This window comes from Ursus arctos, unplaced genomic scaffold (genome assembly GCF_023065955.2).
Source record: "Ursus arctos isolate Adak ecotype North America unplaced genomic scaffold, UrsArc2.0 scaffold_18, whole genome shotgun sequence".
NCBI classification, from domain to species: domain Eukaryota; kingdom Metazoa; phylum Chordata; class Mammalia; order Carnivora; family Ursidae; genus Ursus; species Ursus arctos.
This window is the reverse complement of record NW_026622852.1, coordinates 25,051,724-25,079,457: the sequence shown is the minus strand read 5'-3', so window position 1 is coordinate 25,079,457 and position 27,734 is coordinate 25,051,724. Positions and strand designations below refer to the sequence as shown.

The 27,734-nt window shown below is 53.4% G+C and overlaps 4 protein-coding genes across 20 annotated transcripts; 2 read left to right on the top strand and 2 right to left on the bottom strand.

Moving 5' to 3' along the window:
* Positions 1 to 293: 293 nt before the first annotated feature.
* Positions 294 to 22,979, bottom strand: IL11RA (interleukin 11 receptor subunit alpha). Of its 15 annotated transcripts, none has more exons than XM_057313543.1 (14): positions 21,638 to 21,721; positions 18,549 to 18,648; positions 18,199 to 18,259; positions 17,289 to 17,458; positions 17,039 to 17,153; positions 16,853 to 16,885; positions 16,601 to 16,767; positions 15,712 to 15,875; positions 14,763 to 14,904; positions 14,304 to 14,483; positions 14,098 to 14,194; positions 13,761 to 13,843; positions 11,788 to 11,878; positions 5,686 to 6,015 (listed from the first exon to the last, which is right to left on the bottom strand). In XM_057313543.1, the coding sequence occupies exons 2-14, from the start codon at positions 18,646 to 18,648 to the stop codon at positions 5,868 to 5,870; spliced, it is 1,551 nt and encodes a 516-aa protein (XP_057169526.1). In that variant the 5' UTR covers positions 21,638 to 21,721; the 3' UTR covers positions 5,686 to 5,867. The 15 variants fall into 15 exon arrangements, with proteins under 15 accessions (XP_048079231.1, XP_057169526.1, XP_057169529.1 ...); XM_057313546.1 differs by having other exon boundaries at positions 14,304 to 14,423; XM_057313545.1 differs by lacking the exon at positions 21,638 to 21,721 and adding an exon at positions 20,477 to 21,578.
* On the top strand, positions 8,231 to 9,239 carry LOC113260502 (uncharacterized). The gene is made up of 4 exons (XM_026506332.4): positions 8,231 to 8,283; positions 8,579 to 8,646; positions 8,878 to 8,937; positions 9,059 to 9,239. Exons 2-4 carry the CDS (start codon positions 8,600 to 8,602, stop codon positions 9,213 to 9,215), a joined length of 264 nt encoding a protein of 87 aa, XP_026362117.2. The 5' UTR covers positions 8,231 to 8,283; positions 8,579 to 8,599; the 3' UTR covers positions 9,216 to 9,239.
* Positions 10,959 to 12,752, top strand: CCL27 (C-C motif chemokine ligand 27). The gene is made up of 3 exons (XM_026506331.4): positions 10,959 to 12,107; positions 12,265 to 12,397; positions 12,573 to 12,752. The coding sequence occupies exons 1-3, from the start codon at positions 12,038 to 12,040 to the stop codon at positions 12,718 to 12,720; spliced, it is 351 nt and encodes a 116-aa protein (XP_026362116.1). The 5' UTR covers positions 10,959 to 12,037; the 3' UTR covers positions 12,721 to 12,752.
* A 358-nt stretch (positions 22,980 to 23,337) lies between the features above and the next one.
* On the bottom strand, positions 23,338 to 26,678 carry GALT (galactose-1-phosphate uridylyltransferase). Of its 3 annotated transcripts, none has more exons than XM_026506327.4 (11): positions 26,494 to 26,678; positions 26,037 to 26,206; positions 25,723 to 25,798; positions 25,584 to 25,632; positions 25,332 to 25,461; positions 25,123 to 25,179; positions 24,847 to 24,969; positions 24,447 to 24,579; positions 24,261 to 24,344; positions 23,791 to 23,945; positions 23,338 to 23,509 (listed from the first exon to the last, which is right to left on the bottom strand). In XM_026506327.4, exons 1-11 carry the CDS (start codon positions 26,600 to 26,602, stop codon positions 23,429 to 23,431), a joined length of 1,167 nt encoding a protein of 388 aa, XP_026362112.1. In that variant the 5' UTR covers positions 26,603 to 26,678; the 3' UTR covers positions 23,338 to 23,428. The 3 variants fall into 3 exon arrangements, with proteins under 3 accessions (XP_026362112.1, XP_026362115.1, XP_026362113.1); XM_026506330.4 differs by having other exon boundaries at positions 26,412 to 26,501; XM_026506328.4 differs by lacking the exon at positions 24,261 to 24,344 and having other exon boundaries at positions 26,494 to 26,660.
* Between the last annotated feature and the right edge of the window lie 1,056 nt (positions 26,679 to 27,734).

Sequence of the window (27,734 nt, the reverse complement as noted above, 5' to 3'; positions counted from 1 at the left end):
AGACCTCTCTCTCTTTCTCTTCTTATAAGGCCACAGTCCTATCAGATTAGGGCCCTACCTTTATGACCTCATTTAATCTAATTTACTTCCTAAAGACCCTATCTCCAGATACAGTCACACAGACACAATTCAGCCCATAGCAAAATCCAATTCTAAATCCAAGATCTCAGGGTGACATCCATTCTTCTTCTAGTTTGTTATAATCTCATCTCTATTCTACAACACCTGGTAACCACCAACAACACACCTGATCGGTCAGGATAAGCTAGGTTATATTGCAATAACAAATGACACCAAATCTGAGTACCTTAACACAATAAAACTTTATTCCCCATGCACACCAAGCCTGCTATGGGGCTCGGGGGGCCTTCAGCACAGCTGTGTTCCACGTGGCAGCTCAACATTCTAGGCTGCCTTGATCTTCTGGCATGCTCCTTCATCTCGACACATGTTTCCATGAGCGCTGCAGCCAGGAAAGACAGTCAGGGCAACTCTTGTTTAAACACTTCTATCCACAAATGACACATGCCATTTCTATACACATTTCATTGGACAAAGTGTATCATACAACCATACTTAACTTTTTTAAAAAAGATTTTATTTATTTAAGAGCAAGAGAGAGCATGAGCGAGGGAAGGGGCAGAGGGAGAAGCAGACTCCCCTGCTGAGCAGGGAGCTCGATGTGGGGCTTGATCCCAGGACCCCGGGATCACGACCTGAGCCAAAGGCAGACGCTCAACCGACTGAGCCACCCAGGCGCCCTCAACCATACTCAACTTTAAGGGAGTGACTGTCAGAAGAAGTAAATCAGCATCTTGGTGAGTAGTAATAATATCACCACAAAAATCTATCTTCAAGAATGAAACAGGGGCACCTGGGTGGCTCAGTCAGTTAAGCGTCTGCCTTTGGCTCAGGTCATGATCTCAGGGTCCTGGGACTGAGCACCACCCCCCTCCTCACCCCCTGCTCGGCAGGGAGTCTGTTTCTCCCTCTCTCTCTGCCCCTCCCCCCAATCATGCTCCCTCTCTCTTTCTCTCAAATAAATAAATAAATAAAATCTTAAAAAAAGAAAAAAAGAATGGATAAAGGAGGATGAAAGAAATGGGAATCAGTTAAAGAAAGAGGGGCATTTCAAAACCAGGAGGAAAATATGGTTAAAAACTATAGTCTGTAGTTATGAAAATAGCCCTGGGGCTTAACTAGCATTTATTATGTACTTCCTTCTCATACTAGTTTTCTATTACTATGTAACAAATCACCACAAATTCAGCAGCGTTGAAAAATCCAAATTTATTATTTCACAGTTTCTGTGGGTCAGGAGTCCAGGTACATGTTGACTGGGTCCTCCCTGCTCAGGGTCTCATCAGACTGAACTTTGGCTTCAGCCAGGGCTGCAATCTCATTTCAGATTGAGTTGTCTTTCAAACTCACCAGGTATTGGTGGTTGTGCTAGTAGGACTGAGGCCCTGAGCTCCTATAGCTGCCTGCCACATGGCCCTCTTCAACATGGCAGTTTGCTTCTTCGAAGCCAACATGAGAGCACCTGGTTTTCTTTTTCTTTCTTTCTTTCTTTCTTTCTTTCTTTCTTTCTTTCTTTCTTTTTCTTTTTTTCTTCCATTCTTCTTTCTTTATTAAAAGAAAGGAACTCTACGCCACCACACATGGGGCTTGGACTCACGACCCCAAGATCAAGAGTCACATGCTCTACCGACTGAGTCAGCCAGGCACACACACACCCTTTTTTGTAAGAGAGAGAGAGAGAGATTGAGCACGTGAGTGGTGGGGAGGGCAAAGGGAGAGAGAGAATCCTAAGCAGGCTCCACGCCCAGCATGGAGCCGGGCTACAGGGCTCCATCTCACAACCCTGAAATCATGACCTGAGCCAAAATCAACAGTCGGATGCTTAACCAACTGAGCCACAATGGTGCCCCAAGGCACCCCCTTTTTAATTTTTTTTTAAGGCTGCTGCTTATTTCTTACCTCTACACACTTTTTTAAAGGGCTCACTGATTAGGTCGGTCCCATCCAAGGTAATCTCCCTTTTGATGAACTCAAAATCAACTGATTAGGGACCTTAATCACATCTGCAAAATCCCTCCATTTTGTCATTTATCATAACCTAATCCCATGAAGGATATTCCACCATATTTACAGGTCAAGAGGTTAAGGTGATCTCAAATCAAAGAGATACAGGGCACACACACCAGGGGGCAGGAATTTTAGAATTATGTTCACCACACTTCCACTATGACTCATTCCCTCTATCTCCAACTGGCACTTCACCTGGTTGACATTCTGTGACTGCAAAGAGACTCAAACCTTCACACCCAAGGGATACTAGACCCTAGTGGTCCTGCCTGATTAAGTTCACAAGGGTCTTCCATTAACTTTGATCACTAGGCATGGCATCACCAGGAGAAAGTGCCCCAAGTACCCCAGGTATTACCCACATATACGTTGCCTCTCTCACCACTTGCCCTTCCCCTTCCTCACCCACATTGGGATTAATCCCAAACCCCTGTCCCTCCTCTGAGCCTCTGTGCTTACTGTTCATTCTACCTGGAATGTCCTCCCTCCTGCCTCACCCATCCTCGAGGCTCTGCAGAGATCCCTCCTCTGTGTAGCCTCCTTTGCCTACTCTCTGAACCCCTGGGGTTCTTCATCTCCAGCCACATAGATTACTTTCTATTTTGGGTTCAGGGGACCTTGTTTCCTGCACTTCTCCCAGAGAGGAACCCTGGGGCCTGGAGTAGCCCAAATTGCAGGAAATGAAGGAGAGGGGATGTTCAGAAAATCCTGGCAGTGGTGTTACTTCAAGCTCCAGAGGGCAGGAGGCAGGAAAGAGGGGGGTGTACTATTGCTCAAGACTTCTCCCCATCCTGATGTCATGTCACCTCTGGAAGTCCTGTGCAATGTTCTACCCACACCCTGAGACCAAAGGGCTAAGCTCTGCCCCTCTGGCTGGGCCAGGACCCTCTAGATATGGACAGAAGGTTTGGAAAAAGATGGGGTGTGAAGCAGACCCCTTCCCACGATCAGGGACTTTCAGGGGCTGAGTCATTTGGTTTCTTGCTCATTTCCAGCTCCTTTCTGGAAAAAGACAGCCCAGCCTCCTCAGGCCAAAGCCCCCACTGCACAGGCCAGGAGCCACACATTTTCATTTTCTGCATACATTAGACGCCCCCTACAGGCCCCATGAGGCTGAGAGCCAGGCCGGGAGCCTCATATCCCCTTTTCCCTGTGCAACAGATGCTCGCTGCGGGCCCTGTGAGGTTGGGAATCGCAAATGGATGGACTAAACAGCAACCGGAATACACACCCACACACAAACAAATGCCAACACCCTCAGCCACTTACATATGTTCTACCCACATACACAGTCACTCATATACATCGAAGGACATACCACAGACATTTAATCTTATAATCACAATACGGGCACAAGGGCATATCAGACACACATGATTCATGCACATGTCATGGACCCACAAACCCACGAACACACATGGACACAATCTTTCCTCCTAGAGAGGAGTATTTGTTTGGAAGAAATAGGTTGAAAAGCCACCTGGGGAACAGCGTGATATCCTGAGTGATATAAAAGGAGACTGAACTGCTTCTAGGTCTCATAAGGCTTGTTGACTGAAGAGCCCTTTGTTTTGCTGGGTACTAGAGTGGTTTTAGGTTTGGAACAGTGCAGGTAAGAGTTGGGGTAGAGCTATTAAAAGAGAGAAATTTGGAGTCTGCAAGAGCTTAATCTATATAACTTGTATGAAAGCTCATCCTTAGAAGCTGGACTCATGAACTCAGCAAGCTGGGTCGAACTGTCCTCACTGCATCCAGGATACCATAAAGAGAAGTCTCCTGATACTGGCATTACATGGTAGGTGATAAATGAGAAACAGGGATGGACCTAACCTTCATGAGCATCCACTGTGAGTCAGGCACATGGACTACCTCACAGGATACACATTTGTTCTATTTTACAAGTGAGGAAACTGTCATCTCTTCCCTCATTTGTCCAAGGTCATAAAGCCAGATTCAAACACAAGAGTTTGAATATTAAAATCTTGTTTTCCTTCATCGGTAACGACAAAGGCAAGGCATACATGTTCCCACTCCCAACTCATGTTCCCCAAAATACTGATGCAGACTAAGGACTGGCAAACTGTGGCCCATGGGAGAGATCCGGCCTGCCACCTGTTTCGTACATAAAGTTTTATTGGAATGTAGCCGTGCCTGTTCATCTGTATGGTGTCTACGGTTGCTTTGGGGCTACAACAGCAAAGCTGAGTAGTTACTCCAGAGACAGTATAGCCAGCAAAACCTTAAATATTTACTATCTGGCCCTTTACGGAAAAAGTTTGCCAATCTCTGATCCAAACTCAGCCTCAGAACTGGAGTTAGCAAGTGAGACAAGGCTTATTGCCTTTGGAGTCTTAGCCCTGTAGTCACCTGTAGTCACTACCCTGTAGAAGGGTAGTCCAATAAATGAATGGGATGGAGCATGGGTGAATGAACCGGTGGGTGGATACTATAGGTAGCATATCAGAGTTTGCTCCAAATACCAACGTTCTGCCATTTATAAGCAGGGAAACCTTGGAAAAATTAATCTTTCTGGGTCTTAGTTTCCTCATCTGTAAAATGGGAATAATTATTATTCAGAGCTCTTCCCCTTACAAATGACAAAAACCCAATTTAAAGTAGCTTAAACAAGAAGTTAAAAATTGTTTTATCACATAACTAGGTCCATTAAAAATAGATTTTAGGGGCACCTGCATAGCTCAGTTAAGCATCTGGCTTTTGATTTTGGCTCAGATCATGATCTCAGGGTGGTGAGTTCAAGCCCTGCGTTGGACTCCAGAGCTGGGCATGGAACCTGCTTAGGATTGTTTCTCTCCCTCTCCCTCTGCCCACTTGCGCTCACCTGCACTCTCACTCAAAAAACAATTTTTTTAAATAGACTTTGGTCTACTTCTGCCCTAGGGGTCCAAATGACATTAACTTCATCTCTTCTAATTCTTTTTAGGGAGTTTCATTCCTCTTGTAGATAGGTGCTCTTCTAACAGCAGGAGATATGGACCCTGGAAGCCTCAAGTCTACATTTTTATAGTAAACTTTTATAGTAGACATTTTATTTTATAGCAATCTAAAACAGAGGCCCTCTGGGGTGCCTGGCTGGCTCAGTCAGTAGAGCATGTGACTCTCGATCTTGGGGTTGTGAGTTCGAGCCCCATGTTGGGTGTAGCAATTACTTAAGAATAAAATCTTTAAAAAATAGGGGCGCCTGGGTGGCTGAGTCAGTTAAGTGTCTGCCTTTGGCTCAGGTCATGATCCCAGAGTCCTGGGATCGAGTCCCGCCTCAGGCTCCCTGCTCAGGGGAGTTCTCCAAGCTCCGGTGTCCAGAGTTTTTATTGAAATTTCATTACGTAGGCACGACTGAATTGGCTGAAGTCAATCTCCAGTGCCCTCCCATACCCAGAGGCTGGGCAGGCTCAAAGCCCCGACTCCCCAGTGACATGGTTGGTTTTTCTTACGACCATCCCCTAGACGATCCTAAGTCATCTCACCTCTTAGCATAAACTCAAGTGTGACCATCCAAGGGGCTCATAAATAACAAAGACATTCCTATTACTTGGGAAATTCAAAGATTTAAAGTCTCCCTTTCAGAAATCAGGGACAAAGACCAGTCAAATTCTTTATTACACAACAGAAAGGAAGAAATTTCTGGATATAAAAATGAAGGCTTCAGGAGGCCATAAACAAGAGACAGCTACAGCCTCACATACACATCACAGCACCATCATGGACTCCCTCCCCCTCACCACCACTCTTCCACTCACTCTCTACCATCCAGCCTCACAGTCTCACACAGGCTCCACACAAGCAGGACTACTGCAGCCCACACACTTGCTGCTTCCAAAGATTCTACCCATTTGTCCATCTCCCTCCGTCTTCCATGGCCTCCTGAACAGCACCACTCTTCTTCTCAGCATACTGATTTCTTGATCTCCCCTGGAAAGGGGAAGGGGTAAAATGGTAAGATGAGGGGCAGAGGAGGGATCAGAGAGTCTGTGAGGGAGACTGTAAGTTCAGTTCAACACCCGGGTCCGAGTGTGTCTGTGAACCTGAGAGTGTGCATGTGCCAAATGGGCGTGCCCTTGTGATTGTGTTCCTGTGTACTGTCGGTATACCTAGCATTGTGTACATTCCTGTGCAATCCATACACGGACTTGTGTGGTATGGGTACACCCGTATGATACAGATGTGCCTGTGCCCCTGCTATTCCTGAATGTGTCAGCACCTGGATGGGTCCTGTGGCCTCTGGCTGCCCCTCTCTCTAGAGGCTCTGTCTCCTTTAGCCTGGGTTTCCGGAGGAAGAAGAGGACGGTGCACATGGATGGAAAAGAAAGGAACACTAAAGCTATGGCACTGGGGGAGACATCCTGAATTCTAGTCAGGGCTGTGGTCTTCCCACCTAAGAGTCCCTCAAGACCTAACCATTAGACCCACCCCCCAGCTCTGAGTGATACCAACAACTCTGAGGACTCTGTCTCTTGGTGAACCAATATCCAATTCCCAGGAACATTTTTGATGCCTTTTTGTTCCTATCTCCTTCTCAATGATGGCTGTAGGGTACTGTTGTCTTGGCTGGGGCGGGGTGGGGGGGTGGGGGGGTGAAGAGTAACCAGTCTCTTCCTCTCCCAATCACTTCCTCCGTCACCTGCGCCTCCACTCATCATCTTACTTCCTTCTCCTTGCCAAGCTCCTCCCCACAAGGAAGCCCCTGAAACTGATTCCCAGTGTGGTCCTCAGTTTCTGCCCCTCACACCAGGGCCTGACAGGAAGCTGAGTTCCAGGACTGTTCCGTTCCTTCTGATGCCAGGTTCACTGCGCTGAGAGGTCACCAGCTCTGTGCACCCCCAGACCAGCCCTGGGTGGACCGCATCATCCGGAGACTGCAGAAGAACTCTGCAAAGGCAAGCCCGGCACTTCCCAGCCCTACCTCCTCCCTCGGAGCCCCTGCCCAAGACCCCAACCCATGACCTGCCTCTCCTTCCTCCCCCAGAACAAGCGCCACAGCGGTTAGCCCCTGACAGCCCCAGAGGGAGCCCTATGTCTGAGTGAAGGGATGTGAGTCACTGCAGCCCTGGGGAACCAAGGATCAGAAGGAAGGAGCAGGCCTCCAGCAAGTCTGCACCAGACCTGACCCAGCCGGGACAGGGCCTGGAGTGTCAGTGTGAGTGTGAGTGTGAGCAGGGGTGAGTGTGGCAGGAGCGCAGCTTCTCCTCCACACCCAGACCGCAATGCTTCCAATAAAGCCCCCCTGGTACCCATGGCTCTGTCTGCAATCTTGTTTGTGGCCCAGGCAGGGGAAGAGAGGTATGAGAGGGAGAAAGAAGGTGGGATTGGGGGAAAGAGTAGTTGTACCCATTTGCCACACTTCATCCTGAGGGAACTTTCACTTCACTTATTTCTGGTCACTCCCCTACAGTCCAGCCAGAAGGCTCTCTTCCTCCCTCCCCAGACTAACTGGCGCAGCTATTTCCAACCTCCCACACCGGGTTAATTGAGCTCTCTAGGCTCTACTGCAGTACCCTCTACTGCCTCCAACCAGTGTGCTATGTTTACTGTAATAATCCATCTTCTCTACTGCTGTGTACCCATTCCTAGCCTGATATATTTGCTGATTGAATGACTGCCGGGACAAAAACCACAGGAAGATAAATTTCAGCTCAGAGAGGAAGGGCTGTGACCCTCTGGCCATTAAGTGACTTGGCCAAAGCCACTCACACATGAAATACTTCTGTAGGCTGCTCCATCTAGGCTGGGACCTCTCTGGAGACCTATTCCTCCTCAGACCAGAGTCATACAAGTGGTCTGGCAGAGGGCAAAGAAAGAGGAGAGAGGACTGGGAAAACAGTACTGGAGAGCGTCCCAAAGCTCTCATCTTGCTGCCTGGGGCTGAGGTCTCCAGGGAGAGAGCTCCAAAATCTGACTCCATCCCCACAAAAGAGGGTTCGGTGCTCTGACCGCATCCTGGTTAATAGGGCCCGACTCCGCCCCTTTAACGAAAGATGACCCTGGCTCCACCTCCAGCGAGACGCTTTGACTCCGCCTCCTCTGAAGAAATGCTCAGACTTCGCCCCTTCCGGGTAATAGGCAAGCCCCACCCCTGGAGCGCGACGGAGTCCCTATGACGTAACGGTAACGGTCTGTTTCCGGGGTGGAGCCAGGGAGGGCGGGAGTTTAGGCTACGCCGACCCCTCAGCCCCCCTCCAGGTGATCCCAACCCCCTAAATCCTCACCCAGGGCCCCAAATATCCCAGGTCCATGACCGCAAAGCCTTTCGCCCTGACCCCCTGAATGTCCTAGGCCTCCGAGGTGACCGACCTCCCAATTCCTTAACGTCTGGTGCCTCCCAATTCTTCCATCCCACCCCGTCCCAATGTGGTAATTGAGGCTTCCCGGGGGCACCTGCCTCAGATTACCTGAGAACAGGTCAGACTGATCTGAGAATGACAGAGAAGGGGACCTGGGGTTGCGGTATCCTTGATCCAATCATGCCGCTCCCCAGGAGACGTTCGGAACCCAGGACATGTCGGGATTGAGGAGATACGAGGTGGCGCTGGAGGCGGAGGAGGAGTGAGTGGAGGCGGGTTCTGCGGAGGAGGAACCTAGCCGCTCCGGGGTGGGGGGAGGGCGCGAGTTCTCGGCGGGCGGGAGGCGTGGGGCCCCTCAGGGGGCGTGGGCTGCGGAGGGAACCGCCTCTAAAGGGCGGGGCGGAGCCTTCCAAGAGAGGGGCGAGGCGTCTGAGCGGCGGAGTGGTGGGGTCAGCCCCGCCCCGCCCGGGCCGGCTCGGCCTTCTCTCTGCAGGATCTACTGGGGTTGCTTCTACTTTTTCCCCTGGCTGCGCATGTGGCGGAGGGACAGGAGGTGAGGGGGCTGCGACACCGCGGACCCGCCCGGGGCATACGAGGCTCAGCCTCAGGAGGACGGATGGGGGGAATCCGGGAGTCCCCTCCCCGCCTCATGCCAGTGTCGGGTTGCCCCACAGCTCGGCGCATCCCCGGGAGCAGAAGCTGGAGCCTCTGCGAGGCCTGATGAGCTGTCTGTCAAGGGGCCTGGGCCCTGCCCCCCAGCGCTCGGGTCGCGGCCTCCCCCGCCGCACCCCCACCGCCACTGCCCAGCCAGCCGGTGCATTAAAGATTTAAACCGAAGCCACCGTGCTGCCCTCCTGACTCTGCCGCCGCTGCCACCATTCGGGCTGGGAGCCCCTCTACACGCCTGCTTTTCGTTACTGACAGAGCCTCCCTCCCTGATAGGGTGCCCTTCCATATCCAGGCCCCCCCGTTATTACTAAGGATCCCTCATCAGTGTCAGGCCTCCCATTACTGTTGTCACTGACTGCCCTCCGCCACCTAACCCCCTCCCCCCCCAACACACACTTTGCCTCAAATAGCCTATATGCCGGGAACTAAGTAACCCTGTCCTGGTCTTCCTCCAGGCCTATCCCCACATTGATGTGTTCCACCTTCCTCCTAGACACGACTTTGTCAGGTGTCTGGAGAATCTTCTTCTGAGAGAGAATCCAAAAACTATTGTAAGCCCAGAGTTGTAGGAAGTAGGCTGTGAGAGGAGGGAAAGATTCCTAGACGCTGACTCCCTCAGCCTGCCACAGGGGAGTGACTTGGGACTGTTGGAGAGCTTTCCTACAATTAATACCACAACTTCTGGCTCCCCGTCTTTTCCCAGGTTTAAAGACACTTGGCATCAGCTTACCTAGCAGTTTTTGCTGTGTCCCTAGGAGAACCCAAAGGCCATGGCTCCCTGCCACCCTTGTCTTGTCACCTAGTTGACCTGAGACGCTCTGGCTCCTAAAGTGCTGAGGATGAGGGACTTCCAGTGGGCCTGATTTCAGTTAGGGACTGGGCCCAGCACCAGAAAAAATACCAGAAGATTACGTTAAAGAGACAGCCCAGTTGATGGGTGGGGGCAAAGCTAATTTTCATCCTGGGGCTGCACTTGCCACAGCAGATTGTGGCTGGGGAGAAGACTTGGCCCTATCTTTGGAGTAGCCAAAGGGGAGAGAGGGGTGTATACCCAGAAGAATTCATTTCTTGCCTTCCCAGGTATCTGGACCGATTGGTCCAGGAAAGACCACAAAGTATGTGACAGACAACCAGCTGATGGAGATCTGTGATAAGTAAATGGCACCCCAACAGCTGCGCCCGAGCTTTGGGGCACAAGTCCAGACTGGAGGGTGGGAGAGAGACCGTAAGGCCTCTGGTACTAGCAGTTCAAGAGGAATGAGCTCTGGGTTGTGGCCACTTCAAGAACGGACCCAGGTTCCTGAGCCATTTCTGCAAAATGTCTATATCAAGAACCCTGTCAAAAGTGGAGTGCCCTGTCCAGCCCTGGGCCTACACCTCACCAGGACACTGTCAGAATTCCTGAGTACCCGCAAGGCAAACTCCAGGCAAGGGCCTTCAAGCCTCACCCCAGACAGGAAGGAAGAGAAGCTTAAGTTGTTCAGCATGGGAGGGGGGACTAGTTCTTACTCTTGGAACTGATGGTCCCTCCTGATTGTTTCAGCAGCCCTGCAGCAGAAAGATGCCCAGGACAGGTTTGAGTCCCTATCCCAAGAGAAGGCCTGCCCCTTAGAGGATAGCTGGCCACAGAGCAGAAGGCTGCAGAAGGCACCCTTGCAACAACCAGATAAAGTCTGGATTACTGGGTTATGACTCAGTTGATGTTTCAAATACAGAGCAAGACTTGAGGGTTGAAATCTCCAGACCAGGAGTGGGAAATTATTCAAGGGGCACTAAACTTAGTGGCTTGCCTCCACCATAGGCAGTCCCCAGCTTCCTGGAAAGGACAAGAGAAGGAGAAGGATTTTGCTTTAGGGGGTAAGGGGAAGAAGGGAGTGGGGTCTGGGCATGGGATTAGGAGAGAAGAGACAGGAAGGAGAGGAGAGGTTGGGGCTTTAGCAAGGGGATGGGATGGAGAATGTATACTGGGGGGTGGGGGGTGTATTACCGACCTGGGTGGGCAGCAGGGAGAGGCTGGAATTTGAATAGAACAAAAGAGAGGTAACTGAGCTCTTGAGTCTGATGTCTCAATAAGCCAGGATTGGTTCTGGAAACCCCAGCCCCCTGCTGGCAAGAGGCTGGCATTTCTGGGACAGGACCAGGCAAAAACGGGAAGGTAAGATTTCTTGGGTCTTTTTCCTGTTTGACAGCAGCAACCTGGCACCAAAGAACTTTATCTTCTCTCATCTTCCCACCTTATCCACCCCATCCTTCCTCCCTGTCTCACATCCCTGGGGAAAGCAGCCCCCACCTCAGCATCCCGAAGGTATCCCGGTAGCACCCAGCTTCTCACTCTGGATGTGACTGTCCCAGCCAAGACTCATCCTCAGCCAGAAGAACTTGCTTTAGGGACCCATACCCATCAATTTTTCCTGATAAGACAGACAGGCTAGGGCAGGAAGTGGAGAGGGGAAAATGAAGGCAAGTTGGTGCTGGCCTGCCCTCTGCTCCCACCCCACCCACAATTCCCCTATCAGAATTTGTGTGTACTCAGATGATTGTGTGATTGAATGATTGTGAAGACACAACTATGTGGGAGTGGGACTTTGAGTACAACTGGGGCTATGTGATTCTGTCTTTGGTTGTCTGACCATGTAAGGTGGACTGAGTGATTGAGGTGTGACTGAATGTGACTGGGTATGTGAGTGTGAATGTCCATCGTCGGATGCCACTGTGGATACTTAGGTGCCCTTACTCAGTCACTGTACCATCAGTCTTCACATCATGCACCACCTGTCTCTCCAGCTTCTCTGTCCAGGGCTTAGAAGCCATAGGAAATAGCAGCCCTAGAAGAGGAAGGGGTCTGTGGCAATTAGGGCCCAGGAATGTCACAGGATGAGCAATACGTCTTCACCTGCCTCTGACTCACCTGGTGCCCCAGGTGAAAGGCACCCAGATAAAAGGTAGGGGAGGAGGAGGAGAGAGAAGTATCCAGGCTGAGCAGCATGAAGGGGCCCTCATCCACATGCAGCCTCCTGCTGCTACTGTTGCTGCTGAGCCCAGACCCTGGAGCGGGTGAGTGCTTGGGGGTGGGGGGGGGGGGCGGTCTAGAAGGTCAGGGATTTGGGTGAACGGGATGGAGGGAAAGGGACCCAGGAGTCCATCCTCCAGCTGTCTGATGGAAGGGTTTGGGTCAGGAGCCCTCTGAACACATGGCCCTATTGTCCCCTAGCACTGCCACTGCCAACCAGCATTACCTGCTGTACTCAGCTCTACCGCCAGCCACTCTCGAACAAGCTACTGAGGAGGGTCATCCGGGTGGAAGTGCAGGAAGCTGATGGGGACTGTCACCTTCAGGCCTTCGTGTGAGCTCTGACCCTCCCCCTCATCCTGACCCCTGACTCTGACCTCAGTCCCAACCCCAATCCCAATTGCTAATTCTGATGCTGACTCAGGTTTTCATCTAGCCTTTGCCCTAACCCCTGGACCCTAACTTCATCCCCAAGCTATGACGATGGCTTTGGACCTTTCCTTTCCCAGGCTTCACCTGACTCGACGCAGTGTCTGCATCCACCCTCAGAATCGCAGCCTGGCTCGGTGGTTTGAGCGCCAAGGGAGGATGCTCCAGGGGACTCTGCCTAACCTGAATTTGGGGCTGATAGGGAAAATGGACCAGGGCCCTCAGTAGCCGAAATAATAAAGCAGCATTGGTCAACAGTCTCTGACTGTGGTTTCCAAGTTCTATGCATTCTCCTGTGAGCCCTGAATCTGAAGCTGGGAGACATGTCAATAAACAGAAGAACCTCCTCGTTCTCTTTATTCACATCTTCACAAACCCCTCCAGGGGCAAGGCCAAGCACCAAGGAGCCACAGATACTCCCCAGGCACCTACATGCATACATTTAGAGAACACATGTTCCCTACCTCACATACACATGGGCACACATGGACACACACATACACATCTACACACATTCCTCAGGGGGACCTCCCACTCCGAGATGAAATGAGAGGTCCAGGCACCTTTCAGCTGGCAAGTTTGGAACAGAGTCTGACAGAACTGGGCTCCAAACAGAATCTCCAGCTGAGACCACTCCCCGCCCTCCTGCCTCCATGGGGATCTACTATCCTGCCTGGGTTCTATCTGTCTGTCCATCCACACCAGCAAGACAGAGTTATAGGTGGATCAGCTGAAGCCCTCCTGGGTCATCTACAGGTTTGGGGCTCCTAGAAGAAGCAGGAGGCAAATCAAGGGAGATAATAGGACTAGATTTTGGCCCAGACACCCTGAGAATGAGGGAGGGGACCCAGCTCTGAGCCCAACACCAAGAATAAATAGGGGAGCCCAGCTCTGATTGAAACCCAACACCCTGAAGATGAGGAAGTGTTCCTAGTTCTGGGCCCAGGTACATCAAAAATAAGGGAGGGGACCCAGCTCTGATCCAGGATAACCCAAGAATCAGGATAGATATCCAGCTCTGAGCTTAACTCAAAATGAGGGGGGCCCATCTAGGAACCCCAATACCATGTGAGAGAGGGAAGAGACCCAACTCTGAGCCCAAGGACTCGAGAATGAAAGGTCCATCCCTGAGCTCAGACATCGTATGAATGAGGTGACCCAACTCTGATTCCCAACACCGTTACAATGACTAGAGCATCTGGCTCTTAATCCAGACACTCAAAATGAGGGTACACATTCTGATCCCAAACCTTAGATGTCCTACTCACCTGGAAGCTTGTCCACTGGAATCACTGGAGCCAAGAACCTAGGCTTTTGGGGTGCATCCTTCCCATCTGGTCTCAGTCTCAGCCTGGAGCACAAAAAGGTAGCTGTCTCCCTGACAATGTTGGGCATCTCTGTTTCCTCCGAAACAGTGTAGTAGTAAAGGGTCAGGAAAGAAATCAGTGAAAATAATGAAGTTGGGGGTTGGAGGGAGAGGGGGAAGTTGTTCCAGAATCAGAGAGTTTCACTGGGAAATCATGAAGCGTGGGAATGGGTGTGGTCTGTGGGTATCAGAACATCTGTGTGGGATCAGAATCTGAGGGGCCAATGGCAGCTACTTACCAGAGCCCCAGTGCCAGGGCCCCAGCTGCCAGTCCCAGAAAAGAGAAGATTCCCAAAGATGCCAGCACTGCTACCTGTTCCAGAGGGTCTCTGTGGTCTGAGGGGGAGGGTCACATGCCACTGTCAGAGCGAGGCTTCCTGGTCAAACCCTTTCTCTCTGGGGCTTTCCCGTCCTATACAACCTTTGTTCACCTGCCTAACCTTACCAAGTGGCCGTGGGTCTGGCAGGAGGGAGGGCCTGGGGGGAGCTGGGCTGTCTGCCTGAGGCTCCTCCTCCAGCTGCTTCTGTGGCTGTCCCCCAGCTGGTATCTCCTTCGGCAGGGGCCCTGAAGGGAGGCGAGACCTGAGGAGAATTGTCCACAGGCGGTGGCGGTGGAAGACAGGGCCTGCCAGGGGAGGACAGGGCCTGGCTTGCACCCAGGGGTGCCCAGGAGGTGGAAGCCGAAAGGGTAGAGCCAGCTTCTGGGGACCTAGCAGAGGTGAAAGCTGACGGGCAGGGCTTAAGCTGGGGGTGGGGGGGCTGCGGACAAGCAAGGCTGAAGACTGGGACCTCAATGCCACACCTTCGTGGCAGGACACGTGCATGCAGCCCACTCGCACACCCGTCCGGCCGACAGGTGTTGTGGGACAGGCCTACAGCCCGCGCACCAGGCTTAGTCTCTCACCGGTGCTCGGAGTCCCCCAGGCCTCAGGACTCCAGGCACTCCAGGTGCCAGCGTCCAGAAAGTCCCGGGCACTGACCCGTACAGCATGGGGCAGCCCAGCCACAGCGTCCGTGATCACCTCCTCCAATCCTGCCGGCTCCACCTGGGAAGGAAGATGGTTCCTTGGCCCGTTATCCAGGTTGTAAACACCAAGCCTACCTGCCCCCAGCCTTAGTTAGCAAAGGGCACCGTTTCCTCCCAGTCTGTCCCTGTCAGACTGGTGGAGCTATCTGAGCCTCACGTGGCGTGGCTGGTGATGTCAGGTCTACGCCTAGTGTTTGGAAGACAAAAGCACATAGTGGTTACAGAGACAAGTTGTGCCATCGGGCTGCCTGGGTTCAAATCTTTTCTGTAGCACTTACTGAGTGACCCTGGGCCACTCTGTGCCTTGGTTTCTTCATTTGTAAAATCGAGGTGAATATACCTAAACAAGATAATGAATGTCAAATGTGTAGTACGGTGCCTGGCGGGCAGGCGGTGCTTCATAAATACTGATCATTATCTGAGGCAGCTGCTCCCCAGACTTGATGCCAGCCAACCTTTAACATCTTCAGAGGTGGAAATTCACTACTGTCCTCATCTGGGTATATGAATGTTTATATGAGAATGTGCCTCTGGGTGAAAGGCACTCCTTTTCCTAGAAAAGTCATTCGTAAAAAGCCACTCCTGTCTTCGCACAGATGGGCTTACATCAGAGTTACAGCCCCGCCGGGCAGGGGCTAGGCCTATCGGGCCCTGCTGCAATGCCAGCCCCTGGCACAAAGGCTCACCCATGGAGAGCACTCTACTGGGGGAGGCGACAGGGCTTTGGTGACCTGCCAGTGCGCCAGAAAGCCATGCAGAAGAACCAGGAACATGAAACCAGAGGCAGAAGCCATAGCCCCAGACTGAGACACACTCCAGGCCTCACCGTGGACCAGGCTGGATGCTGCGCGGGACGGTACTGCAGTCGGAACTTGAGCAGGAAGTGGGGCTGGCGGGGCCAGGAGGCAGGGTACGTCCAGCTGGCATGCAGGCGGCGGGGGTAGCCGGGTACCGACTCTACCCGAAGCCCCTGGGGTGGGTCAGGGCGCACTGAGGGTGGTGGAGACACAAAGTCAGGACGGACAACAGGTACCCATCCCTTCCCTACCACCTCCCAAGGGAAGGTGGGTGTATGCCTAAAGGTACCTGAGGGAGGCACTTCCAAGGGGTTTGGGGAGATCTTAAGCTTCATCATCCTTTGGGCTCAGAACTTGTCTGTCACCCCTATTATAAAATGAGCTGGGGCACCTGGGTGGCTCAGCCAGTTGAGCGTCCAACTCTTGGTTGCGGCTCAGGTCATGATCTCAGGGTCGTGGGATGGGGCTCACGCTGGGCTCCGTGCTCAGCGTGGAGTCTGCGTGTCCCTCTCTAGCTCTTAGCTGAGCTTTAGTTCCCCCCTCCCACATACGGATCAAAAGGAAAGAGGGGCCAGCAAGGGCTTACACTGGGCAGGGAGGGCATGAGACATGGCTGCCTTCAGCACAGGGCCTAGAAGCAGAGGCAGCTCTGAGGCGAGGCACCCAGGAAGGACTTGCGGGCTAGGCAGCCTGGAAGGGGAAGCAGCAGCAGCCTCTAGAGGCTGAGGTAAGCCTGCCCCCCCGGGCTCTGATCTCTTTGGCTTCTTAGTCTCCGCGGTAGCTATCTGTGTGCTATGTCGGAGGGAACTGTTCCGGAGCTCTGGCAGGTGGAGGTTCTGGGTTGGGATATCTGTACTCTGGAGTCCATTTGGGGTCTCCGAGGTGGGCTCTGAGGGAGCAGTAGGAATGCGTACTCACGGATGCTCTGCAAGCTCACATCCAGCAGGCGTGTGCTGGCCCCCAGGGGGTTCACCTCAGTCACATTTATTCGGTACTGGCTCCAGAACTCTGCCCCACGGACTACACAGCGGGCAGCCCCTGGGGGTTCCTGTGGGCATGGCCAGGGCCCTGTGGATGGACTCATCCTAGGAGGGAGGATGTGGTCTTGGGCTTCGGAAATGCTCATGGTGGGATCCAGATGGAGCCCCCACCCTCCCCCTTACGTCCTACCTCAGGCCATCAGCTCCTGGTACAGTCTTCTTCCTGGCAGGGAGGGGGCCAGCTGAGGTCAGGAAGGAAAAGAGGACCCTCCCTCTCTCTCTAAGGCCTTCCTCGGACCTCCCTCACTGCCTCCCGTACCCAGGTTGGGCCTGCACACCCAGAGATATAGGCATACACACCCAATCATGCACACACCTGTAGGAGGTGAGGTAGCGGGTGGGTAAACCGCTGACCTGACTGGGGCTCCAAGTGCAGGAGAAGTTCTCATAGTCAGCTGCTTGGCAGGAGACAACAGGGCGGGCTGGGGGGTCTAGAGGCAGAAGGTGCAACTGGATTCTGAGAAGTCCCCAGGTCCTTCCCATCCTCGAGAGCTTACTCAGGGTCTGGATTCCCTCAGGAGCCCCTTGCCTCATCACTGTCACCCAATACTCCCTCCCCAACTCACAGCCCAGCTGTAGGGTCACAACGCCCCCAAGTGCACCATCCAGGGTCCGGCAGATGTAGGCGCCTTCATCAGTGCTGTCTGCCCGGGCCAAGACCAGTTCATGCCCCAGCCCAGAGTCAGGTCCCTGGAGCAGCCTTGTCTCCCCGTCCCGAAACCAGGACACCGGGGCCCTGGGGGTGAGATGAGGTGATGACAGAGGGAAGATTTGAAGTGTAAGCCATGCCACAGCTCTCCATTGGCTTCTCACTGTGCTTGCAATAAAACCCAGAGTCCTTTAAGTCCTTTAAGTCCAGGAGCTTACAAAGCCCCTGGTGATCTAGCCCTTGCCTTCCTTTCCTTCCTCAGCTCCTCCCTCTCTCCCCCTCACCCATTACACTCCAGTCACATTGGTCTTCTTTCTGTTTTAAGAGTATTGAGCTCTTCACACTTCAGGGCATTTGCACTAGCTGTTCCCTCTGTCAGGAATGCCTATACCCCAACCTGTGCATGGCTGCCTCTTTCTTGACCTTCAGAAATTAGCTTCAATGTCACCTCCTCAGAGAAGCCTTCCCTGATTACCAATAGAAAGTAACCAATCAGTTATCCTCTTCCACATCACTTTCTTTTGATTTTCTGCCCTGCAGGTACCAACAACTGGCAAGATTTGTATTTGCTTATTATCTCTCTGCCCTACTAGAATGTAACCTCTGCAAGGGCAGCCATCTGGCCAGACTTGTGCACTGCTAGATCCCAGAGCCTAGAACAGACCAGGGACTTAGCAGGTGCTCAATACATGTTGGTTAAAATTTTCTGTCGAATAAGGTTTGAGGGTTAGGAGAGCTAGAGAGGTGAGGATGGGAGGGGCACAAGGACTGGACAGAGTCAAGAAAGGGTCATGAGTGTCAGCCCAATGGGCAGGTGGGGCACTTACCCAGCAGTCACTCCAGGGCAACACAGTGTCATGGACCTGCCAGGCTGCCCATACTGGACCCCTGTGGAGGGCACTTCTGAGGAAAGGCTCTTCCTTTCCCTCTCTCCCATCCCAGCCCCACTTAGTGAGCACGACAGGGTAAGAGGCAGACTTTTAAGCCCTGGGTGGGTCATTGGGTCAAAGTATCACGTTATAATCTAGAGACAGAGGTCAGAAGACAGGGTAGAGAAGGAATGTTACCAGGTCGGATGTCAGGGGTTGGGGGTCACAGATTAGGCACGGAAAGGGTCCACAGTGAGGGTGGCAAGTCAGAAATCAGAGTTAGAGTCATACAGCAGGATTCTTCTCACCTGGGGGGCCCCAGGCCTGGGGACAGGGGGAGGCGGCAGACACCAGGGCTATAGCCACGGCCAGCAGGACCCTGCTCAGCCCTGAGCAGCTGCTGCTCATCTGGAAGGAGAGAGGCAGGGTCAGCAATCCCCCATTCCCAGATGGGAGCCTAGAGCCTGCCTCCTCCTCTTCTAAACTGGGACTTTCTAGGAAGAAAACTGGTACCAAATGGGGTAAGGATATCAGAAAATATTGGGGGATATGATCTAAGATCCCCCTTTCCACCATACACCCAGTGCTGCATGTTCATACATGCAACACACACACACACACACACACACACACACACACACACACATACCCTCCATCTCAGTCCTGGGCCTAGGGCCCAGAACAAAAGCCGGAGGCGACAGACTGTGCCAGCAGTCCCCGCCCCCCCCCCCCGCGCCCCCGCCCCACACACCACCCTTGGCGCCCACCCCTGGCACCAAGTGCTGGCACCAACTCAGTCACTCCCATTAACTCCTCCAGCCCAGCTGCTGGGAATGCCAGTGTCCACCCCAACCTGGCCCAGGGCTAGTCATTGCCTCTGATTAACCTGAGACAGCCTTCATCAACCTTGGGTGGGGGGCTGTCATGGTGGGTCTGAGCCCACGCTGTATTCCTAGCAGAAGGCCTAGCCCTGATCTGGCTGCCAGGCCTCTTCTCTCCTGGGCCTGGCTCCTTGGGCCACTCATCTGGGCCTGACTCTGGAATCTTGCTGCTCTCGAGCCTGTGAGGCTGGATGGGGCTAGGGTGCAGGCTGAGGCTGCAGAGTTAAGCAGATCCAGATGCCTTGGCTGCTGCCAGAGGCTGGGGGTGGGCAAGGAGCCAGGACATGGAGACAGGGTGTCGGGGAGGGGAGAGAAGGCTGAGAGGAGTGAGGAGCCTGCAGGGAAAGGGGCCTGGGGTGGAGGCCACAGGACCAAGAGATGCTCCGAGATCAAGACTGGGAGGTGGTGGGGCTTCAGGGAGGGAGGCAAGGGCTGGGCTAGGGCAGCGGGAACTAGAAAGGCAAAGGAGGTCACCAACGCTTGTGTATGGTAACCACCACTTGTGAGGGTGCTGGGAGAGAGGGATTCTGGATGGGAGAAGAGCAGGATGAGAAAGGCAGTGGGGAAGTGGTCATGGGGACAGGAGAAGGAGCAGATAGGGAGAGGGCCCAGGCAGGCAAGGGCTCTGAAAGAGGAAGAACACAGACCCTTCCCAAGTAGAGCAGAGCAAGGGCCTCCATGTGTCTGTGTATCTGTCCGAATGTGTCTAGTAGCTCACGCCCCCCCACCCCCACCCCAGCCACATTTACCCTGCTCGGCCCCGCCCTACCTCGGTGATCCCAGTGGTTGAGTGTCCATGGCCTCTAGGACTTCCTCCCACCAGCTACAGCACCCGTCTCAGCTCCACTCAGTTCTGGGACCCCAGAACCATCCCCTCCTTCCCCTTCCCTCCTCTGCCCCTCTGGGCCCTAGAGCTCAGCCGCCCTGAGCTAGGCCCCCACCTCCCTCCTTCCTCCTCCCCTTTCGTCCCCCTCCCACCCGAGGCCCTGGGAAGGGAAGAGGCCTCCCCCCAGTCTGGAAAGGAAGCCACAGGCACAGCCACGGGCCAGCAAGAGGGAAAGGAGGGCTGCTTATGTCCCTGTCAGGGAGAGGTTCCCTATGTTTTCACCCAGCCACATTCACGCGTGGATTCACTAAGCACAGTCAACAAAAAGACACTCCCTTGAACACACGTGGACATAACCAATGAAAAATCAGACACAGACTCATGCCCCCACTCTTTTCACTCCCCAGCAAATATTTCCTTAGGGCATAGCTCACTGTTTTTTGAGGGGAAGAGAGGCCCCAGGTTGGGGGGTATAAAGAAAATCCAGAGTCCAGTCCCTCCGCCCCTAAATGTTCCAGCCATTTCTTACCTCCCCCTCCACTCTTTGGGCCCCAGCACCAGGAAATGCCTTTGGTCCCTTGGTGCCAGATATACAAGACCCACACTTACCCTCAGACACACACTCTCAGATATAGCCACTCACAGTCACATGGATACACTCAGACATCCTCACTCAGACTCATACCCATACCCTCACACACACAGACACTTAGCACGCTGCCCCTGGGCTGGGGTCACAGCACTCCCTAAAAGCAAATCCTCATAAGGGTTTAAGTCCCCTCTTCCAGGCAGCTCTCAGCGTGGGAGATCCCACATCTCATCACTGCTCCAGGCCCCCACGTAGCCAAAGAGACAAAGGTGAACAGGGGAGCTAAGCGTAGGGGTACAGAGAGAGACAGAGAGGCAGAGGATGTGAGAGGCAGGTACACAGAGAGACCTGGGGAGACAAACCTGTGAGGAGACACAGAGGACTGACAGCTCTAGGAAGACAGTAGCAGGGAGAGAAAAAGGAATAAAAGGAAACTGAGACAGGGAAACAGAAAATAAGCAGTAGACCGATGACAGGGATTCTAGACACAGAAGGGAGGGAAGAAGACAAGTGTGTTGGGGTGGCTCTGTCTTTGCTGGACATTAAGTAGAAAGGTCAGTCCCACTGACTACTGAAGTTGGTCGCCGAGATACAGCACAGCTCCACTCTTACCAGTCGGACACAGGACACAGGACACACACACGATGCAAGTCTCACTCTCACTCTGCTACTACCCAAGTCACACAATGGAACACACGAACCCAGCCACCCACTGTCACACAGGCAGACACAGTCTTAAACCCCACAGAGACCTTCCCAAAACACTCCCCATGTGGTCACAGGCCCTCTCACACACAAACACGAACCCAGTCTCTCACCAAAAACTGCACGTTGGCAGAAACGCACAACCCCACGCTCGCACAGCCACATGCAGACTCAGCCGCATGTACACGGACACACGCAGTCATACTAACTGACAGCTGCCCCAAGTGATACTGTCACAGGTCCACACGCTGACATCGTCACACACAGCCCAACAGTCACACGCACACACTGACAGTCCGTCCGTCAGTCCAGGCCCTCCAGATCGCACACTAGCTTGCCCCGCCCTCTCCTGGCAAGCCTTCCTCTGGTACTCCCGCCGGCCCCACCAGGCCTCACCTTCTGCGGCCTCCGCCGCCAGCGCCCTCCGCCCTCGCCCTCTGCCCCGGCCTCTACTCCCTCCCGCCCTGGGGCCCCCGCAGAGGGGGCGGCTCCGCCCAGGCACCAATGGAAGAACCGGGGTGAAAAAGGAGGGGGTCTGGGCCCATTGGAGCCTCCAACTGCCAATCACCTCCACCCCACCTCTGCCGGACACTTCCTGTCCCGTCCGGGACTGAGGAGACTGCTGGGGGACAGAGTCTGGAGCTGGATTCCTGGGTCCTCGCCTACAGCCCTGCCCTCCCGGGACAGCAGGACTGGAAGTTTCAGGCCCCTCCTCCTTACAGCAGTCCAAAACCAAAGCCTTAAGTTCAGTGGCGCCGGGGCCATTGGGCAGGTGACTGGAGAAGCTGAAGGTGCCCCTGACTCCAGATAAGGAGGGCTCTGTGGGGCAAGGGTTCTCAACCCCGCCGGACATTGTGGTTTTTAAACTGCCAAGCCACACTCCAAACCAATTAAATCCGAATCTCTGGAAGCCGGCCTTGGCATCAGTGTTTAAAACTCCCAAATGATTCCAAAATGCAGCCAAATCAAGGGTGTAGGGTCAGGTGCTTGTGTAGGTCTAGGCCTTAAGAAACCAGCCTCCCCATTCAGGGTTCACATCTACTCCCCAGTCACTGGGGTCTCAAGGGAGATGTGTACAAGTCTTTCTGAGCTCCTTCCAGACACTCCAAGTCCCAGACCTTACCCCTTCAGGGTCTCAAGGAAGAAAAAACCCTGGACTAGAGGGCAGGCGGCCAAGGTTCTCCTGGGCCAAGTCAACACTGTCTAGTCTTGGCATGATAGCCCCTCCCAAACTCACGTGCCTTGAGAGAAGAATGAAGATAAAAAGCCTCAGGCCATCCTTGCATTGCTCACAAGCCCTATCCTTACCTGAAAGTTTGGAGGGCACTAGGTGGCAGCAGGTCTCCTGGGTTGTGTGCCCTATTATTGCCACACAGTCATACCATCTTGCCAAGGAAACAGGTCCCAGAGGGGAGGGGGCAGACTCAAGGTCCCCTACTTCCAGTGCTGGGGCTCTTAACTCTGATAGCCCCTCCCCTGCCAGAGCTACTTTCTTCCTTTCTTCCCCTGCAATGATTGGGGCATATGGGCAACACAAGTGTGGACAGCCTGCCCACACATGCTACAAGTGAGTCTAGAGAAGAAAAGGACACAAAGCCATGTACACGTTCCCTACTCACCCCTTCAGCCCATGTGGGCTGGAGCACAGCCAAGCTGCAGCCACTCACAAAGCCAGGATTCTGGCCAGCAGCCCAGTGTCTGTCCACTGACCACTGGGACCAGAATCCTGCTCACCCGCTCCCCACCAAACCCTCAGGCCTAGGCTTTTTGAGCTGACATATCATCCTAGGGGTGGTGGTGCAGGGGGCTCCGGCCTTCCCAAAGCCTTAGCCACAGACAAGAACTCAGGATTTTAAAAATTTCTTCAACTGTGATGCCTTTGTTACTCCAGGAATAAGAATCTATAGGCCAGACATAACATTGAGTATTCATTTTGTTCAGAGATTTGGGGTGGAATTTTTGTACTCTTTTAAGTTTTTGCATTGCACATCTGCAGGCAAAGAAAAGTTGTGGCTGGTGCTGTGCCATCAGCCTTTAACCCAGATCCCTGATGATTATAGTTTAGACTCCTCTGTCACTAGAATATGTGATTAAAGTTTGAGAAACACAGTTTAGTTTTATTGATCCCACATCTTCCCAACCCTAGGCACTGGTTCCCTCAAGCAGAAGGCCCTGTGGTCAGCGTGGTCAAGCGATGGTTGCTGTCTCCCTATCCTTCTGCCCCAGGCGGTAATGAACCTCAGGAAGTGTCCTTAGTCTCTCTGCAGCCTGGAAGGAAACAGGGGGCAATCACGGAGGATAAGGGCTGCCCAGAATGGTGGCGTGGAGTGGTATAAGTGGAACAGTAGTAACAAGTGCCTAGGAGGCAGGCTTGTAGGACCAGGAGCCTGGTGATAAGGACGGCCAGAGTAACCAGAGGACAGAGCTGAGCAGCTTCTGAGTCCTTAGGAATGCCTAGGTTATAGAGGCTTTCAGGGTCATGACTGGGCTCCCTTGGGGAAATGGTAGACAAAGGGAACCCAAGGACTGAGGGTGCTCTGAAATCTGACCTGCTCAGGGGTGAGGTCCCTCTGAGCCTGGGCAAGCATTTCATAGCCAACCATGAATTTCCGGACGGTGGCAGAGCGCAGGAGTGGAGGGTAGTAATGAGCATGCAGCTGCCAGTGATCCCAGTTGGCTCCAGCCTCTGATCCTGTGGGAGCCCCTGACAGGAAGAAGAGATAACAGGGGAGAGCCATTTTTTAGTTCTTCAGTCTAGCCCCTACCCCCAAACCAGGCTAGGTACCTGAAAACTACATCTCCAAGCATCCTTGCCAGTGAGTAGACCAGGCATTGGAAAATAACTGGGAGACGTAGTTTCACCAAGTTTGCTGTTCCACCTTCAGTCCCAGCAGCCCTGCTCAAGACACTTCCCCCAACAAATATTTCAAAGCCTGCTGGGGGTTGCAGTCCACTGAGCTTGGTCTCAGGACCTCAGATACGGTGTTGGGGCTAGGTATGGATGCTCAAAAAACCTTACCATGCCAGCCCATGGAGTAGGGAAAGGAGGTCTCAAATAGGTTGTCATACTTGGTCAACAGCTTCTTCATGATGGAAGCTAGATCTGGAATCAGAGCCTGACTCTCAGCCTGGGGCCAAGATGCAGGCCCTACTAGAGCCATCCCCATCCTATGCCTGGGCCCAGAGTCCCAGCTGGGAGACTCACCATCACGCTCAGCAGGGGTCAGTTCAGGCAGGCGCTGCACATGCCGACGGGGCAGCAGCAGTGTCTGGAAGGGCCACACGGCCCAAAAGGGGACCAGTACTAACCAGTGCTCACTGGTTAAGACCAGACGTTCCTGGGCAGACCAAGTGAAGATAAAGTCATCAAAGTGGGGGTGGGGGATTATCAGCAAATAGGCAGGAGAAAAAGAAAAAATGTACCAGAATCTGATGGCTTCTCATCACTCCACCACTACCACCCTAATGTAAGCCACCACGATTTCTCCTTTAGATTATTGCCATCAAGTCTCCCTACTATTTCCCTTCTACCCTTCTCACACACCTTTCTCTTTGGGGGTGAGGTTAGGGGTTCCTTGGGAAAATGGGGTCTGGCTTTTCCCCACCTTTCTGAGCAGTTCCTGGTGACCATATTCCATTAGCAGGGGCTCTCCATGTTGACTCTGATAGGCCCGCTGAGATCGCTCCTCACGCTGGGCAATATCTGGCAGAAAACTACTGGCCCACACCTGTCAAGGGGCAGGAGCAGAGAAGAGCTGGCAGCTCCTTCACCTCCAAGCCTCCACATTACTAGCATACTTATTCTGTCCCTCCAGTTCCCTTCCCCACAGTACTGCCTTGGACTCACCCCAGAAATCCACTGGAGCCCCTGACACACTTACCTGGCAGTGGGGATGGGGGTTGGAACAGCCCATCATGGCTCCTTTGTTTTCAAAGATCTATCAGGTAGAAGTAGGGAGCTTTACTAGCTGAAGAGACACCAAATGAGCCTCTCCCGACCACAACCTGTGAAAACAGGAATACTACTTCCCAGCACCAAAGCTGCACCACCCCTCCCTGCCCATCCAGGGGAGGGGGCGATCTCACAGACCTGCACCCAAGGGTACCGGGCTCCCAGCTCCTCTGTCACTGAGGCCCATGCATCGACGACAGCGCGGATCTCGGGGACTGACATGAGTGGTAGTGTTACATCGGACCAGGGGTGGAAGCACATGACCTTACTAGGTGGTGTCGGAGGGAGAAATGACAGAGATATAGGGCTTGGCTGTACTAGGGGCAGGGCCCAACGCTCGTGCTCAGTCCAAGCCCTGGGTTGAAGGTAAGAGAGGAAATCCATAGTTACCAAACTCCTCGAGCAGCCTCTGCTTGGAAAAGGGGATGATCACTGGGTCCTGAGATAAAAGGGTATCACTCTCTGCAACAGAAGTCCCCCAAGAGGTCCAGCCTCTCTTCCCCCCCAACAGCATCTAGAGCCAGGTTACCTGGATTGGGGGCATCAGGCTGCAGAGCTGGAAAGTCGTTGTCAAACAGGAAGGTGCCATCATAGAAGGGATTCACCTACTGACAAGGATTGGCTAGAAGCATTTGCTGCTCCATACCCACCAGGCATATGGTGGGCTTCAGGGGACAGGCTGAAGGACAGGCTACAAGAGGGTGTGGAAATCCTGCTGTGGGGTCAGAAAGACTTGGTGGAACATAACACAGAAGGAGTTCCACTTCCTTGTGGGTAAGAGGCAGCTCTAAGAGAGAGCTACTACTCCTGGCCCAGTTGCAGATGTAGATTCTAAAGGCTTACCTCTCCATTGGCCCGTGTAGCCCCGGGACATAGAGGGTTGTGGGGGTCATGGCGGGCAACTGTCTTCAGGAGCGGGGGCTCTACTTGCCCCTGCCAGGGCCGCTTCATGCGGTGAGCTGACACCAGCACCCACTCATCTTGTAGCGGGTTGTAGCGCATATGCTGATGTTCTGGAGACAGAGAAGCAAGATCAGTCAGGAAAACTCTCTGATCCTCTCTGCCCTGGGTCTCAAGCACCAGCAGGCCCAAGCTCGGAAGCACTCTCTCAGCCGTGTCCTGCTCAGGAGCCAAAGGCCCGGGTTTGAGCTTTCCCAGCTCCTATTAGCCTGGGGCCCCAACTCAGTCGCGCCGGCTTGGCGGGGTGGGCGCGCCGACCTGGGGGAAGGGACGGTAACTTCCTAAGCAAAGGGAGGGCTCGGCTCCGCGTTCCAGCGAGTCCCAGACGCCCTGCAATTACCGCTCGCCCGGAAGGTTGTGGCCGTGGCGTCCGCCTCTGACGCCTGCTGGCGCTGCTCAGGGGTTGATCCGCTGCCCGACATTAAGCCACTCGTACGGGTGGGGATCATCTGAAACTCTGCAGAGCAGACTCCCACCTCCTCCCGAGCTGCTCCGCCCCGCCCCCGATGATTGGCCAGCCGCCAGCACGTGACTGCCTAAGGGCCAGCCCGCCCAATCGCGAGCGGGACTCAGGAAAGCCTAGCGCTTTGGGGGGCCTCTGTGGTCGTCCCAGTACAGCCCTGGGGCCAAGTCACTGCCCTAGAAGAATCTCTGTGAAAGCCGCTTATTGCAGATCCCTCTGCTCCATGACGCTCACAAGATTTCTTTGCCGTATTCAGTAGTTCATTCGGTTATTCATTTAGCAAATATTTACTGAATATCTGTGCCAGGCACCTAGGCTCCATGAGGGGCAAAGAGATGCCCCTGCACAAGTCAGGCATGGTCTCTGGTCTCTCGCAGCTTACAGTCTAGGGCCAAGTAGGGGTATAACCCTGGATCCGCAATTACCTCACTTACTTGCTCAATGGCTATGGTGGAGGAGAAGCCATTTAGGTGGGATCAGAGGTGGTTCCTTTACACTAGGATAAAATTCAAATTAATTCCTCCCCTGGCACTTTCAAAAAGACATCTAAATAATGTTTGAACCTCCTCCTCATTCCGCAGTGAAGAACAGAAGCCTAAGATCACCCAGAGGACTAGTGGTCTAGCTAAGATTTGAACCCAAGTTTCCAGGCTCTTCTCGCTGCCCTAAAATGCCTGAGATTTCAGTGAGACTCAAGACAGAAAAACCTTGTGAGCTAGGAACTCTGCAGTAGCGGGGAGGCCCCTTCCCTCAACCCAGGCAAGGCCAACCCAGGTATTTTGCAACTCAGATGCAAAAACTGGGTCATTGGTCATTTACCTAATCTCTGCCCTAGGTCCTCAGACTGGAATCTGAAGAGGCTACTAGGTAGGGGGTAGGGGGTAGGGGGCAGGGAACTGAGAAATGAAGATTTTACCTATACCACTGGCTCTTCATTCTTAGGGGTGGGGGTGAGGGGAGCTGGGATAGAAGATTTGCTTTCCTCCTCTATCAGCCATCTTTGTTGTTGGAGTGACTGGATTTTGGAGGCAGCCCAACTTCCCCAAGAACACCAGTGCTTCAGGGCCACTCCTTGGATTGCTCTGATGTAGTTTTGAACGTAGGTGAGGTCCAGAGCC

Bases quoted from the DNA above. Each gene is read 5' to 3' on its own strand.
- LOC113260502 (XM_026506332.4), top strand. From the start codon at position 8,600: ATGTCGGGATTGAGGAGATACGAGGTGGCGCTGGAGGCGGAGGAGGA. The intron at 8,647-8,877 runs GTGAGTGGAGGC...TTCTCTCTGCAG, and splicing joins GCGCTGGAGGCGGAGGAGGA to GATCTACTGGGGTTGCTTCT. The intron at 8,938-9,058 runs GTGAGGGGGCTG...GTTGCCCCACAG, and splicing joins ATGTGGCGGAGGGACAGGAG to CTCGGCGCATCCCCGGGAGC.
- GALT (XM_026506327.4), bottom strand. From the start codon at position 26,602: ATGATCCCCACCCGTACGAGTGGCTTAATGTCGGGCAGCGGATCAACC. The intron at 25,633-25,722 runs GTAACCTGGCTC...CTTTTATCTCAG, and splicing joins GCCTGATGCCCCCAATCCAG to GACCCAGTGATCATCCCCTT. The intron at 25,180-25,331 runs GTCTGTGAGATC...TCTACCTGATAG, and splicing joins CCCGGTACCCTTGGGTGCAG to ATCTTTGAAAACAAAGGAGC.
- IL11RA (XM_057313540.1), bottom strand. From the start codon at position 22,094: ATGTCCGGCGGGGTTGAGAACCCTTGCCCCACAGAGCCCTCCTTATCT. The intron at 16,768-16,852 runs GTAGGACGTAAG...CCTCCCTCCTAG, and splicing joins CCAGGAGCTGATGGCCTGAG to GATGAGTCCATCCACAGGGC. The intron at 14,905-15,711 runs GTGAGGCCTGGA...CTTCCTTCCCAG, and splicing joins AGCATCCAGCCTGGTCCACG to GTGGAGCCGGCAGGATTGGA.
- CCL27 (XM_026506331.4), top strand. From the start codon at position 12,038: ATGAAGGGGCCCTCATCCACATGCAGCCTCCTGCTGCTACTGTTGCTG. The intron at 12,108-12,264 runs GTGAGTGCTTGG...ATTGTCCCCTAG, and splicing joins GAGCCCAGACCCTGGAGCGG to CACTGCCACTGCCAACCAGC. The intron at 12,398-12,572 runs GTGAGCTCTGAC...TTCCTTTCCCAG, and splicing joins TGTCACCTTCAGGCCTTCGT to GCTTCACCTGACTCGACGCA.